Raw genomic sequence first — 16884 nt, 5'->3', positions numbered from 1 at the left:
CCCACAAGGCCATTCGCCAAGGCTATTATTGGCCGACCCTCCGCGCTGATGCAAGGAAGCTCACCCAGAAATGCATCAAGTGCCAAAAATTTGCCACTTTTCCGCACCAACCACCCGAGCCCCTAACTACCATGAACAGTCCTTGGCCCTTTGCCCAATGGGGCATTGACTTAATCGGACCAATGACCGAGGGGAAGGGCAAGGTCAAAATGGTAGTCGTCGCAGTGGACTACTTCACTAAGTGGGCAGAGGCCGAGCCCTTGGCAAAGGCAACCACCCAGACCATCAAGAGCTTTGTATGGAAGAACATAATTTGCCGCTTTGGTCTCCCTTACGCCATTATCACTGACAATGGCAAGCAGTTCGACAACAAAGAGTTCAAGTCATTTTGCTTCGCCTTCAACATCAAGGTTTTCTTTGCCTCTCCTGGTCATCCTCAGGCCAACGGGCAGGTCGAGGCAGTCAACAAGACCATTAAACATACCTTGAAGACCAAGCTTGATGCAAAGAAGGGAAAGTGGCCTGACCTCCTACCCGAAGTCTTATGGTCCTACCGGACGACCTGTCGATCCTCGACTGGGGAAACCCCCTTTTCTTTGGCCTTTGCTTCTGAAGCCGTCATCCCAGTTGAGGTCGGGCTTGCCTCTTACCGCCTCGATACATTTCAGCCTGAGCACAATGCTGACCAGCTAGCCCTCAGTCTCGACCTCGCTGAAGAGCATCGGGCCCAGGCTGAGCTACACAAGTACGCCTACCAGCAACGGGCTACTCGATACTACAATTCTAAAGTTAAGCCTCGCCACTTCCGGGTGGGGGACTGGGTCCTGCGCAGCACTCCTCCGATCCGAGCCCTCCAAGCCGAGCACTCACCCCGATCCGAGCCCTCCACCGACCCGAGCAAGAACCCAGGCCACCTTGCTCCTTCGCCGACCCGAGCCTCTCTCTCCGACCCGAGCCCGACGAGCAGACCACCCCGCGCACACCACAGCTCGGACCCGAGCCTTCTCCTGCTCTGCTCCGACCCGCGCACAAGCACTCCGGCCCGAGCCCTTCCCTCCGACCCGAACTTCTCCGCCCCGAGCAAGATCCGGCCACCCAACTTCTTCCGGCCCGAGCCCCTCCCAACTCCCACCCGAGCAGCTTTCTTCTTGTTCTATTTCAAAAAAGCTCAGCCGCCTCTTTGAGTCGTTTTAATATCAACTTTCTCTCTCTCTCCCAAATAAATCTACAGTACCAAGTGTAAGATTTGGGGGTGGGTCTTTTATATCTGAGCTATACACTGTAATTCTACCATCCTCTTTACAGACGGCAACATCCCACCATTAAAATCGGACGAGGTTTACTGGGATTACATAAAGTGTCTACTGCTCGGAATACAGGGTGATCAGAAATTCAAAAAAAAAAAAAAAAAAAAAAGAAATAAAGTGTCAGCTGTAACCCCCAAGCTTTCCTGCAGTACAGCTTTTCTTGCTAAGGAACTTGGGGGACTTCTAGACAATATCTTAAGCAAGAACAACTATGTGGACACTTGTCGTTCTGCTCGGACTTCTTTGTGTGCAAAGTTCCCAACCAAGAAGTATCTTTTGCTCGGAAACTTGGGGGACTTCTGTTCGTATGACTAATCATCTCGGCATAACGACAAGTCACACAAGGCCTAACACCATGCTGTTTGGGCCTAGACCCAAAAGACTAAGCCCTTCCTGGGCTCCTAGCCCATGACCTACTAGGCTCCGGCCTCATGGGCTCCGGCCCCCTGGGCCCCGGCCTCTTAGGCTCCGGCCTCCCAAGCTCAAGCCTCCCGGGCCCCCGACCCGTATCAACTCACTCGGATCCTCGAGACCGGTGCCACGTGGCGCTCCTACAGTACAAGTCACCACAACGGACACGTGTCGTCACCGGATTGGTTGAAACTCTTCCAAAGGTACTATAAAAGAGGTACCTTCTTGTCACAAAAGAACAACTGAAATCATTATTATACTATTCACTCACTCTGCTCTCAGATCTCTCTGAACACTGACTTGAGCGTCGGAGGAGCTTTGGCCGGCACCACACCGGTGCCCTTCCCGCTCACTTTTGTGTACTTGCGCAGGGTGCTCTGGATATCATTCTCTCTCATTACTCACCAGTCGGACCCAGCTACCCGTTCCTGCCCCACTTCGACGTGTCATCCGCTCAATGGTGGGTCAACGGGCCTACGTGGTTCGACTCGACGTTGACTGCTTCACCATTTTTGAGCATCAACAATATTAATCTCAATAAAGTCCATTTAATAAGTTGTCCGCTTAAGTTTCTAAATTATACATTTTTTTGTTTAAAAGTTTCTAAATTATGCTTATCTTTTGTTAAAAATATCTTTAATATCCTTATAATTAGGGTTGAATAGTCATTTTGTCTCTTAAGTATGTATGATTCATGTGTCAAATTTCCCTCCAAACTAACAATTCGATAATTCAAGGTATCAATCTTTATAAATATGTAAATTTATTAGGATTTCATCCAAACGATGTCACGTGCCCTCCGCATGAGGGTGAAATTGACAATTCACGCTAAAGCCTTAATTAGGCCCTGATTGGAATTGTGGTTTGGAAACCAAAAGCAACTTTCTCTCACAATTCTAGATTAGCCACCACAGTTTTAGTGTTTGGTAAATAAAGTGAAAGCATCTTTTTCTCACAATTCAAGACCTCCCGCCATAGTTTTTGAAAGCAGCTATCGACTTGGTTTTCAAAGTTGCTTTTTACATTAAAATATAACATTAGTACACAGCCACAACTCTTTTACATTAAATTTACCAAACATTTTGATACTACTTTTACGTTCAAACCACTTTTGAAAACATAGTTTATCAAGTACTAAACTACTTTGTTTCATAACTAATTATTCTCATAGGTTAAACGCAATTTGACATTATTACCAAGACTTGTCCCATTTCTCAAAATTTATAGCATGAAAATGAACAAAATATGGTCGAATTGAGAACGATAATAGGTCTCATTTATCATGCTTGAACTCCTTGTGTACTAATCAATCGGATTTGAGTACTACTCAGAGATTTCGAGGTCTACTTGAAAGAGGTTCAAGACTTAAAAAAAATAAAGTAGGGGAATGTTATCAACCTTCTTCACCGATCTTCTCCTTTATTATTCTCATTCTACAATATATTTCAATAATCGAAACCGTTCATTTTTTAGATAATTATTTGAAGATCATCTCTGCAAAATAATCAACTAAATCAGAAACTGTTTGGTCATATAATCGTTATCAAATAAATAAAATGTGTATCAAATTGTTACAAAACCATTTGTTTATTTGATCACAGTTACATAACCAAATGATTTTCGATTTAGTTGATTTTTTAAAAAGATGATCTTTATAGTTAGATCTAAAAAATGAATGGTTTCGATCATGAATTTGCATTGCGAAATGAGAATAATAAAAGAGAATGTCGATGAAAAAGGTAGATTGGAGAATGTGGATAATATTTCTCAATAAAGTAAATATATTTTTTTTTTTGCCACTAATAAAGTAAATGTCTTAATGAGTCTAAATTTATGCTAGTTTTCAAAAAAATTCATTATAATAGTGTCTCCCTTTAGGAAAATAAAGAATGATAGTAATGTCACATTACAATGCCTACAATCATTTCAGTACTGTTTATATTGTAATTTCTTTTTGCGAAGTGTTTATATTGTAATTTCAAACATTCATTTCTTCTTTTTCTCTTTAAATTGAAGCATATTGAAATTAAAATAACTAAACAGTCCATGTCATCATTGTCATGTAATGTAATTTGCTTGGCTTTAATGGTGTATATCAGGGGATCCAAGCCTCCCATAGTAAAGTTGTTAGGTAGGTGGTAGGTCATTGCTCTGTTACTCTCACATACTCTCTCACCCTCAGCCATTGGAAAGAAGGTAGCTCAAAGAATCGGTGCTTCCCTCGGTGAGAACATCAAGGACCAAGTGGGTGGAGAGTGAGGCAAGTAGTGGAACCCATATTGTTGGGGGTGGGGGGAGAAGGTTCCGTGGGGCCCACGCCAAATGCGGCGAGACGCAGCTTTGCAGCAAGAGAAGAAGTGAAAACCCCATTTTGACCCTCCCGTCCCGAGTCTCAGCCACTCATTCATTGCCTTTCTATTATTATTATTATTATCAATTTTATTATATTAAATAAAGAAATGAGAAAAAATGGGTAAAATTCCCTCTCTCTCTCCCCTTCATTGGGGGTAGAACCATATTTTGCTGAATAAAATTGAGCGATGGTGATGAAGTGGGTCCCAGGATAGGAGGAGGAGGTAAATGGTCAAGTGGAGGGAGGGCTAAAGAAGAAAGAAAGCTACGAATAAAATTCTAAATAAGGAATTAAAATGATATTGTTTTTATATTAGATAGGAGTTAGGACAGCCAAAATCGACGCTGACAATGGTCCGTACCCTCTTGGCTGAAAGAGACGCACAAACTAGAGGCCTCGTAGGTAGTAGGGCCCTCCCTGCCCAACACAAGCCCTTTTGATTCCTTCTCCATCTCTATACTTGTTTATTGCCATACGGCTCTATCCATTCACCAAAAGCCGCCTCTGCCCAAGGCTAAGCTCCCCCAACCTGCTACAAATTTTTTTGGCATAAATTCAATTTAGACACATAACTATATATGCTATTTTAATAGAGTCTACGAACTTTCAAATATTTCAAATATACACCTGATTATTTATGTAAATTAAAAAATAAAATTTCGTCTATCAATTTATTGAGAGATCAGTTAAATGTCAGCTTGGCTTTTACTAACGGGGATTAATTAGCGACGTGGTACCAACTCAGCATACATTTCTCGCCAAATGAGCAACACATGTCCACTTGACACGGGACCACACACCCATCACCTCTTTCCCGCTCGTCGAACGCTCTCCTAACCATTTAGTTTCCAAAAAATATCAAGTTTTCCTTCAAATTTGAATATAATCCCTCATTTGTGTTCAACGAGCGAGAAAGAGATGATGAGTTTGTGGACTCGAGTCAAGGGTTAGGTGGACCTGTGTCGCTCATTTGGCAGGAAATGAGCAACACGGGTCTACCTAACCCCTGACACGGGCCCACAAACTCTCTCTCTCTATTATTATTAAATTGTGGACTCGTGTCGCTCATTTGGCGGGAAATGTTTACTGAGATAGCGCTACGTCGCCAAGTAATCTCTGTCAGCAAAAACCAAGTTGTCATTTAACTGATCTCTCAACGAATCAATGGACATAAATTTATTTTTCAATTTAAATAATAGATCGGGTGCATATTTGAAATATTTTAAAGTTTATAGACCCCGTTGAAATAATTATGTGTCTAAATTAAATTTATGCAAATTTTTTTTGCTTCCTCACTCCTCATAATTGTATTACTTTCTTGACTTATTGCTATTTACTAGTTGTTCTAGACTTCTAGTGCAAGGTTAAAACTTCCATGTCAACACCAATCCAATATAGGACAAGATTGTGTCTTATTCACTGTCATAGATTAAGATGAGACTGGACTGTAGGAGTTATGTCTTGTCGGTCGTGATTCATATCTCAGCTTGAGTTAATTGGATTCAGGTATTTCGGACACAATTCAAAATACAAGTTCAAATACAAGTTAATTGGATAAAAAAAATGATTTTATGGAAAAATGATTTTCCATTGCAATCTACATATATTGCTCTTTTTATATCCTAAAACTTGTTGCAGTAGAAAAAATTTGATCCTTGTAGCTAAGAGAAAAAGAAAAGAGAATTTGGATTTGTATGCCATGTCATGCCATTTGTAACATTTCTTGGAACACATGGGGATGTGTGGACCATTAATTTGTCAAGTAAATGCCATCTGCAATATTGGAATATTAGGAGATTCTGTGGTTCCAAGATCTAAGTTTGTGTTGAATGATCCAAGCACACCTGAGAAGGCATGAGTTGTTTCCAACTATGCAAGCATTCGTAGATATGCTAAAATAGTGAATCAACTGCATGCTTTTAATTAACAAGGTTTTGGGTATACACCATTCATGAGTGATTGATCACTCTCTAATTAAACAATTAGAGCTTCTTTTTCTAAACAAAACCCATTTGAATCCCTAGACAAATCATGAATTGTTAACCCAAATTCTATTCACTATCATTCCAAAACATCAATGATCCATCCAAACATTTTATTTTTCATCTCATATACCAAGCCATTAAAATTCTTGACGCAAATCCAAATGCATGCATATTAAAAAAATGAGTTGTGTAATGAGTAATCAATGGGAAACTGGGTTTGGTCTGAGTGTCTGACTCAGCACCAACGCATATTTTGTGCAAGTGGATGAGTTAGGGGATGAAGAAGCTGACCCAACCAGAAAATTCTCTACATTCATCATTAAAGTCAATCAACTCCATCATCCAGAGCTGTGAAAATGGAAGTGAAAATTGAGAAGAAAAGTTACAGAATAAGAAATTAATAAGAATAATTATTCATGGTCACACAGAGAGACAGAGAGTCATAAATACTCTCATACTCATAGATGATGATTTATCTAAAAAAAGAAAAAGCTAAAAAGCAATAACTACTAGTAATTAAGAAGCATTAAGATGATGAAGATGAACAAGGAAGGACCACCGACAAACTCTCATCTTTCTCTCTTCTTTCTCTATAAACAGTAAGAAAAAAAAAAGAGAGAAATCCTGTGCCGGTATTTGACAAAACCTCGCCGGACATGGATTCCGGGAAAACCCAAGACTATGAATATTACAGAAGATTTATGAGTACTTGCATAGTAGCCGTGCGTGAACCTCAGATTCACCAAAAAAACAAAGAAATCGAAATGGTCTACTTCTCAAGGGAATAGGTTGAGTAGCTTTCTCTCGGCTCCGACTCCATTTGGGTACTGTTGATGATCTGCGAAGCCGCCGCTCTCGAAGCATGTGGTGGTGGTGGTGATCACTGACTCCTCGGAATTCATGGACGGCGTTCCGGGTCGTCGGGTTTCGGGTTTGGGCTTCGCTCTGAAACTTAGGGTCGGGGTCAGCCGGAGATCCAGATCCGCGTGCTGCTGCAACGGCAGTACCTTTGTTGTCGCGGAGGATTCGTCGGACCGCTTGCGTTTCGGGGAGGAAGCCGGCTTGGACCGGGAGTTGGTGAACCGGGAGGAGCTCGAATTGTGGTGGTTGGGATCTCCTCGGAGGCTCCACATGTCCGTACAGGCGCCGCTGCCGTCAGCCTCGGAAGCTTCGTCGGAGGCCGGAGTGGGGCCGCCTCCGGCGGCGAGGAGCTCCGGGATGGGCCGCAAGGTGCCGCCGCGGAGCACGGTCTCGACCGCCGCCTGACACACGTGCCAGTTGCCGGTCCAGAGCAACCCGACGGCGCCGTTGACCGGGTTGACCGTACGGCCGCACGCTTCAAATAGCAAAGACTGAAACAGAACTGAAAGAAACAGAAAGGAAAAATCAGAAAAACCGAAATGAAAAATGAAAGAAATTAGGGAAAATCAGAAAATGGGTTTTTGAGTTTAGAAATGTGTAGATATATACCGGGTCTTTGAGAATCCGGGACGGCGGTAATGAAGGACATGAGGCCGGCGCGGCCGAAGAACTTGGCGACGAAGACGGTGGCGTGTCCTTGGGCTTCGGGGGTTTCGATCCACTGCAGACAAGGACGGAGCATGCAGGACTCGCTGCAGCCCTTTCGGAGAACTCGGCACCCGTTGCAGCTCATATTGTTCTCTTGATGATGAGGATGGTGTTGTCTATGTGTTTGTAATATTGTTTGAGAGAGTGGGAGGGATTGAATTACATCAAGGCAGGCACGACCGACTGAGTGGGATTTCTTTGGGCCCAAGGAAGGTAGAGAGAGGAAGGAGAATAAGCTGCTGCTGCTGATGGTGCTGCCTAGAGAGGTGGCTGAGGAGGGGGGGTTATAAATGGAAACCAAGGACTTTATGATTGAGAGAGAGAGAGAGAGAGGTGGGGGTGGGTTTTAACTAGGGAGTAGGGTTGAGTTTTGGGGGGGTGTTTAGATGTGTGTGTTGAGAAAATGAGAAGAGAGTTGAGGGTGAGATGAGATTATTATTCCAAGGAGTTGGGCGAGAGCGGCTCCGTGTTTCCGCGCAGGATGTTCCTCCACCGTTGGATTCTTTGTGGACTTGGACGAGAGACTGCAATGTGGATATAATTTTGATGGGAGCTGCCTGCCATGGGCTGCTTTCCTTTTCATCTAATTTCGCTTTGCTTTTTTTTTTTTTTTTTTTCTCTCTCTCTCTCAACTTGCTAGGTTGCGTCACACACAAAATAAAAATAAAATACTATGTTTGGGTGCTTGGATTCACCAAAAGGGTTTCGGACTTTCTTCCTCAACTATTCCATAAACATTAGAAAATAGCTCCCTTTCAAGTTGAAAAACCAAATTGTGTGGGCTCTCATCTTAATCACCCGGAAGGATAACGAATGTGAAATTTCATTCCATTCAATAAAATTGAGGAAAATACATTTCTTGATAGACAATCATTTTTCGGATATAGGACAATTAAATTTGATTCAAACAATTTTTACAACAAAATGAGTTAGTAGTATGCAAGACGAGGTCTCATAGTCTTGTCTCAACTTTTGTAGAGATTTTTTTTTTATAATCGATACACCGTCACGTGGTGTAACCAATATATGTGTCATAATATATGTGAATGTTATTAATATTATACTTTAGGAGAAATAAACATGTTGTCCAACAATATCCTTAGACATTAGATTAGTTACACCACGTGACGGTGTATCGGTTACAAAAAAAAATTCTCCAACTGTTGACTCAACTTGGATTTTGACTCAACCTCAACTATAGTACACCACAACAGGGGGAGATCCACTTAGGACCTAGTGAAGGCAATAGTCCAGTTTTTGTATGATGTTTTCTTTAAAATGGAGACAAGATGCTTGATAAAATGCCTCAAAGAAATCAATGAATGAGCAATGAAGAATATTTGAGAAAAATTTCTCTTTAATTAAAAAAAATACTTTGAAAGTTTCATCATCTTATTCCATGAAGAAAATTTTCTAGATCCGCCACTCCTCTCAACATACTCTAAAATAGGTTAATCTTCTAAATTAAGAAAAAAAAAAAAAAAAGCAATTAATTTCCTAATGGTACGAATTACAATAGGCCATATTCCATGGATCATTGTATTCCAATGGTATGGGGTGCACATGTAGGGCAAATATTTATTTCTACCATTATTAGTTAATTAGGGTGGGCTTATTATAATATTTGGTATTTGCTAATTGCTAGTGGGGATGGGCCGGTCCAAAGATATGGTTATTTAAAGGGGATTAATGATTGAGGGCTTGGTGTGAGATCAGGAAACACAAGCATTGGCATAGCAAGCGGTGCAGAACTCAATGAAGAGTTTTGAAAGGTTAAATAGCAGATGATGAATAATGGGGTGATGTCTTGACTTGTGAGGTGCAATCAAAACTCACCATCTAAGTCACTGCCTTGAGTGTTGAGTGGGGGTGGTAATGGTATGGGGCAGTGGAGGGGTTCATGTTTGCTTTGTGTTTTTATTTCTAAGAAATTAAAGAATAATATTAATTACTTCATTGTCTATCGATCTCATGCTCCCAAAACGTGGAGTAACATGTGGGTTTGGATTCTTTATAACTTTTTAAAGCTTCCTCCTCCTCCTCCTCTCCCTGGCCAATTTTAAAAGGCAACTTATTCCTTATGAGGTTTCAAGTAATAGCAAAATTAGTTTTGAGTACGCACTAAAGTAATGGTTGTTGAGGTTCACAATGGTTGACCTAATATTACCCCATGACTATATATGGGCATTTTAAGTGGCCACCCTTCCTTATTGATTAACCTAATATTAAGGGAGTCATTTCCATTAACACCAAAAAGTGGCCGGAGTAATTTCCATGAAGATTCTAGGTGTGGATTCTTTATTATGATTTTTTTAGGGTATTAATATGTGTTTTTATCAAATTAAATTAAAAACAATATATTGAAGTGCACATGAACTTTGACTCAATATTTGGTGGGATGCGTTAAGGATTAAATCTAAAATCAAATCTTGATGGAAGCGAAAACAATATATTCAAGTACTAGTTCATGAATAAAGTTAGAGGTGTGAAACAAATTGTGTCATACCAGTTCAATCTATTTAAATTAGGCTCGTTTATATTTTATGTCATATTAGTATTGATTCATTTTATAATCGTGCATGTGCCGTATTTAGTTCAAACTCATTTTGTACTCATGTCGTGTTTGGTCCGTTTTATATTTTGTCATATCATGCCGGACAAGCTAAATATTTTGGCCCAATTAAATAAGATCATATGCTTATATTGTGTTCGTGCCGGTCTGACTTATTTCATGCTTGTAACCATGTCATGGCCGTACCCCCCTCATTACACCTTTCTATAAAGTCTTAAATTTGGCCGGTTTTTTCTAATGAGAGCACTATTGTTTCATGAAATATGATTGTCTTTAGGCCTAAGTTCAATGACATATGATTAAAAAGATAATCTGCAACATAATATGGGTGAAGTTAAGTTGTGCAAAGTACTAACAAGGACTCAAATTAATCAAATTGAAATTTCCGAAAAACTTTGCTAGCATGGCAATTGGCATGTCTATCCTACACTTTAGGCTGCTTCTTCTCACACATTCAACATGAGGGCATCTTTTGTAACCAACAAATTAAACAGACCAATGCTTCTTGTGTTGTAAAGTATTGCTGTGGAATCCACATCATGCTTATGGAATACTACAAGCAAAAGACAAATATATAAATATATATATATATATGATCTTCTAAAATCCAAGTGATAAAAGAAAAAAGGATAGGGGGGGAATTAAATTAAGGAAGTTGAGTTTGTTGTTGATCATCATGATCATATTGACTTTACAATGAAAGTTTGAGTAAGTGAAGGCGCATCACAAAATTGGTGCATCAATAGACACTTGTGAAAAGAGACATGAGTTAGAAAAGGATCACACAATTAAGAGAGGTTATTTTGGAATGATCGCACGTGAGTAAACAGAGGAAATTATAAATTTAGTTTAGTTATTTTATACCTAATTCAATTTTGGTCCACAATCTTTTTTAAGTTCTGTTTTGGTCCACTAATTGTTCCACTTGTTCAATAAAGGTCCAGATTTGTTTTCTCAAATTTGGCATGCCTTCTACTCTATCAAATCTCACTCAAATTCAGCAAACATATATTTGTTTTAAAGCTATGCATTTTTTCTTTATAACCATATAAAAATCATTCAAATTGAAGTTATAAAACTCAAGATAATTGACCCCAAAGTAGAATATCCGAAACTGCCAATTTTTCAAACTTCACCCAATCTCAATTCTCTTAGATTCTAATACTCCAAATTTGTTTTTATGACTAAAAAATACTGAAATATAACTTATACTTCAATTATAATTGAAGAAAACACAACTCAAATGATTTAAAGTCACAAATATGGACTTTTATTGAACAAATGAAATAATTAGTGGATCAAAACAGAATTTAAAAAAGATCGTGGACCAAAATTGAACTAGGTATAAAATAAGTAGACCAAATCTGTAATTTTCTCTGAATAAATATAAGTAAGGCATCCTCCTAAACATCAACAATATTGCTAGACTTATTAAATCTATACCACAATTTTCTTGCATATTAGTATTTTACTGGTTAAAAATAAATAAGATAAAAAAATGGACCCAAATTTGAATAAATGAAAAGTTGTCGCATTATTTAGCAATACCCAAATCACTTCTCTAGTATTGTAATCCTAATTAAAATTCCACCAACTTCAAATGTTGTCAAGAAAAAACAATGAAAAAGAGTAAGTTTAACAGATGTTTTAGTTTGCATAAAAATACACATGAAGGCTTCTCATGTAAATAACTAAATATACAAGTTAACTATGTCTGTTTTGAACTTTTGATGAATTATTGCTTTTTCATGAGGGGATGGCGACTAATTAGAAGTAGGTTGTGGAATCTTATCACGGCATGCACAAGTACTTGTTGCCACTAAAAATGTAATAGCACCAAATTATAATATACAGAAGCATAATAATTCTCTCCTTAAAATATTGGGAACAAGAAAATGATTCATTTCACTTGGGAGGAGAAAGCATCTTGTTGAAAAACTAACAATGTTTTTTTAAGGGTCGTACAAGCATCTGATTGACTCATGAAAAATTGAGTCATTCACAAGTTATACTTATAAGCAGTTTCAACCACTTAACCTGTCAATAATACATAGGGGCTTATATTTTCAATAGTAGAACATTTACCTTCACATTTACGCGTGGCATGAATTATATTTTCGCATTCTCCCTAGAATGAAATGAAATATTTAGAAAAAAAAAAAAAAAAAAAGGGAGAAAACGAAGCTGAATTTCTATATATTAAAAAAAAAAATTGCCTATGACTAGCCACGTTCAGCTGAAAATCAGCCAAATTGTACTATTATTAGAAGCAAAGGTTTGAAACATTTAACGGGACTCGCACATTGAAATTGTGTAAGGAATTTCATAGACTTGGGCCTTTGGCATCACATGAGCACAAAGCACAAATTCTTCAGCAAATAAAATATGCTCTTAAACAACAAAAATTGTCCCCAAAAAAATATATGCTTTTAAAAACAACAAAAATCAGATTCTAGCAGCAAAATGATTATGAATTGTTTGTTCTTAGTTCACCCACCTTTTTATGAAAACATTTTCTCCACAAGGATCTGCAAAGATTTTGAATAAATGAACTATCATTAAGAGCATAGTTGTTAAAATAAGGGACACATTGTGGAGTATTTGTAATGAATAATATATAATTACTGTTAGATTGAATGTGCATGTAATTGCCAAAATTAATAATTCATTGACTCAATATATTCGATTTAACCATTGAATGTAATAATTGCTTACTTGTACTCCAAATTTATTTCTTGAATAAACAGAACTAATTTTAAGAGTATTTAAAGAATATATTTTGGCTAAAGGGGATGAGTTATCCAGATTGGAAATTGGCATGATTGTGGGCTAGAATAAGAATTAGGAAAAATCTTAAAATATTTGGATCGGACTACAGCCTTCAAGCAAGTTTTGTCTGAGTTCGAATCCTCTATCCCTATTTGATGAAACAAAAAAATATGGACCTTGTATACAAAGAAAGAAAAAAACGAATCAATTAAGTGAATTTTGCAAACGTCACAAGCACCGATACTACAATTGTAGGCAAGGCATGCATTTTCCATGATGGACTGTACAGTACCAAGTAGTACCAGATGAGATGGACAATACTATTTACTTATGTCGTCTATTACACCATTTATGGATAAGACATATTACAATCAAATATTTGGACAAGTAGACCCATGTGTGTACCACTGTACCTATGCCTTTACACGTATGTGGTTTGGACTTTGGAGAGCGTTCCACCCATATATGCAATGTATTAGGATCACAATAAAATATATGGACTCTTCTAACTAGTATGTGTCGGTGATATTTCTCACCACAATGTTAAGAATAGAGCCAATTTAATTTTTTTTCCCTCAAAATAAAACTTCAATGGAATAGATACATATGTTTTATCTATCTATTTCTCTCATTATACAACTTATCACATAAAAAAAGATTAGATACATTAAATATAGAGATAATTAAGCTTAAATTCTTTAGAAAAACAGTTTTTAGATAAAGATTAGAAGTGTTTTAAAATTTATAAGAAAATCCTTTTAATTTATAATAATTTACAAAAAAATCTTTTTAATTCATAATAAAGTCATTTTAATTTATAATAAAGTCCTTCCCCGATTTGAAGGGTATTTTCCCTCCTAGGGTGTAGAGTTGGTTTTGTAGAGGCTGCATAAAATATTGAAGGCAAAACCTAACATAAAGCCGTCAAAGAAGAAAAATAAAAGAACTTAACTAAAAACCCTAAATCACTACCGGTCTTAGTCTAAGAAAAACTCATAAAATAGACTGGATTCTAAGTCTCCCTTAAATATATGCACTCGTCCCATATATAGTGAAATTTTTTGCTGCTTAGCAGTAATCATACATTTATAGATTGAGAAAATTGAACTATTAGTCCACTTACTCTTCACTTAGTTTCATAGTGATTCATAATCGTTTTTTTTTCTTATTGGTTTACTAACTTTGTTACGTAGTCCGTTATTGTCTAAACCGTCTAATTAGCGTAAACGATCTTCTATTTTAATCATGTGCCACGCACGTGGAGCACTATTATGGACTAATATGAAACTAAGTGAACAATAAGGGCATGTTTACTTACCCAGAATCGGAATGAGCATAAATTGACATCAGAGTGAGGATGAATCAGAGTGAGGAGTAATCAGAGTGAGCACAAATCGGAGTCAAACATTCTCATTAACGTGTTTACTAACTGTCAGGAATCAGAATAATAAACAACATGATTTCAATACACGTGTTTACTTATTAGTACGAATCGAAATCAAAATAAGTTTGATTACTAAAATGCCCTTATACAAAATTAAATATGTTTTATGATACTCACAATTTTTAAAATGCCCAAAAATAAAGTTTACCACAAATATTTTGCAAAAAAAAAATTGATACTTTTTTTTTGGTCATAATTTAAAATACTTTGGAAATATTGATATAGTGTTAAATGGACAATAGTCCTTTTCTTACCCAATTTTTTTTAAATAATAAATAAAATATTTGATACACAGTATATTCCATCAACTGGGAAAAAAAAATGTGAGAGAGGATGCATTTTGGACAATTTGATACACAATATATCCCATTAAATAAAACATTTGGGGTTTTATTTGGTTGAGGGCAATTTGGATTTTAAAAAAAATAGTGAGGGTAGTTTTGGCATGAAAAAATCTATTCTCATTCCTTCTTCTCTATTCCGGACCCCTCTATGGAATTCAATTCCTCCAAAATAAGGAATTCAATTTCTTATTTTATGTGGGCTCCATATTCTTTCTCATTCCAATATGTGTAAGTAAACAAGGGAATCAAAATGAGAATGACTCTCAAATGTAAGTAAACACATGAACATGAGTCACTCTCATTCTTCCCATTCCGATTACGAATAAGTAAACATACCCTAAGTGGACTAATATGGAATGAAATGAAGAATAAGTGGACTACAACAATGCCCCATGTGTGCATCATATAACTAAAATATACAGCCATTTGTGCTAATTTGACGGTTTGGACCATAATTGGAAACGTCATAAAGTTAGTGGACCATTAAGAAACAAAAAAAGATTGAGGACTAATATAAATTTTTCTGCTTTTTTACCCAAATACCACCTGAACTATATGGGGTGTGCTCTTGTACCACCCACACTTTTTTTCTTACCAATTTATCACCTAAAGTATCAATCTGTGCCAATATGGCACCTACAGTCAATTTTTCTGTTAAATCATCAACTTTTTCCTCAAACTTCCTAGTCTGCCCTTAAGTATAATTAAGAAGAGAGAGGGAAGGAGAGGAAGGGAGGCCGACACCGTCGGGATGGGTAGGCATCGGGGGTGAGGGTGGGTTGGCTGAGTTTTTTTTTTTTTTTAAGTATATTTGGATTTTAGTTTTTTTTTTTTTTCAGATATTTTATAATATGAATTGACAATATTACCTTTCAAGTTAACAGAAAAAATGACAAAAATGGATGACATGTGTCACATTGGCACATATTGATAAAAAAAAAAAAATTGGTTAAAAAGAAAAAATTTGGAAAGTATAGGAGCACACCTCCTATAGTCCAGGTGATATTTGGATAAAAAAGCTAAATTTTTTTAAAGAATAAGTGAACCACTAGTACAATTTCTTCTTTATAAATACAAGTCTTATTTAGCATTAATCTCACCCATAATAGGTTAAGTGACTAATAAATCAATTAATACTTAATTCTTTTTTTTTTTTTTTGCAAGCAATTGAGTCTTCCCATCTAATAACTTAGCTTTTAAATGAATATTCACTAAATCTCTCTACTCTCTATGCTTAAATTATTATGTGTACCATATTTTTGATGTCACATATCTATCATAGCTCTAATAAAAATAAAAATAAAGCTCATTTATATTGTAAATCCCACCTCTACATAAAATAAGTGATTTAAGTGTCATAGTCATATACTCAGTCATACAATATATATGGTCTTCTACTCCTCTCCCTCCGGCCCCAGACGTGGCGTTCTTATCCTGGCCGTGGCGTGAAGCATGTCACCCTCCAACTTGCAGGTGCCGACAATTTTCAAGCAAAGCCACAACGCAAACAAACAGAGAATAATTGACTGTGCACTTCCATGCTTAAATAATTAATTAATTATTAAAGCTCATTAGAATCTGATTGATTAGGTTTACAGTGTACATTATTTTAGTGGCTGCATAAAGTGTGGGGGTGTTAATTAGGTAATTGATAATTGATTCCCTCAAGTTCTCAGCCATGAGCATGGGATTGAGGGGTCATTTTCAGTCTGACTTGTGAAACAAGAACAACATCTAAACTGGTTCAAGGTGAATGTGATTTGGGCTACTTTTAATTATCAATTTCTTCTTCCAATCACATGCGACCCATTACAGGTTTACATAGCATTGGGTACATATTTTGAACCTTGCAAATATTCATCCATTCCTCCACCTCAAATTAGGTTGGAGTGTTGGTGGTAGATATTTAGTCCTCGTTTAGAGGATGAGACTTGCCAGCACTAAGCAATTAAAATGGACAATAATTCATTATCCTATATTTGGTGGACTTATTAAAAATTTGAGACTGAACTCATACTTAGTACTATAGTCCCAAATAACTAAGAATTTTGTCATCTTTTCAAAAGTGGTCTACGATGAAACTAGCATGTCCTAACCTGTTATGTCATGTCCATAGGACACAGTCCTATC

The 16884-nt window shown here is 37.3% G+C and overlaps 1 protein-coding gene across 1 annotated transcript; it reads right to left on the bottom strand.

The window, feature by feature from the left end:
- Window positions 1-6563: 6563 nt before the first annotated feature.
- LOC147284329 (LOB domain-containing protein 37-like) lies at window positions 6564-7994 on the bottom strand. Its single transcript, XM_086243927.1, has 2 exons — window positions 7527-7994; window positions 6564-7419 (listed from the first exon to the last, which is right to left on the bottom strand). The coding sequence occupies exons 1-2, from the start codon at window positions 7708-7710 to the stop codon at window positions 6833-6835; spliced, it is 771 nt and encodes a 256-aa protein (XP_086100053.1). The 5' UTR covers window positions 7711-7994; the 3' UTR covers window positions 6564-6832.
- Between the last annotated feature and the right edge of the window lie 8890 nt (window positions 7995-16884).

The sequence above is a fragment of the Dryas octopetala genome, chromosome 5 (assembly GCF_963921425.1).
Source record: "Dryas octopetala chromosome 5, drDryOcto1.1, whole genome shotgun sequence".
Lineage (NCBI taxonomy): Eukaryota > Viridiplantae > Streptophyta > Magnoliopsida > Rosales > Rosaceae > Dryas > Dryas octopetala.
The sequence above is the reverse complement of the archived record's forward strand: the minus strand, read 5'-3'. Positions and strand labels throughout refer to the sequence as shown.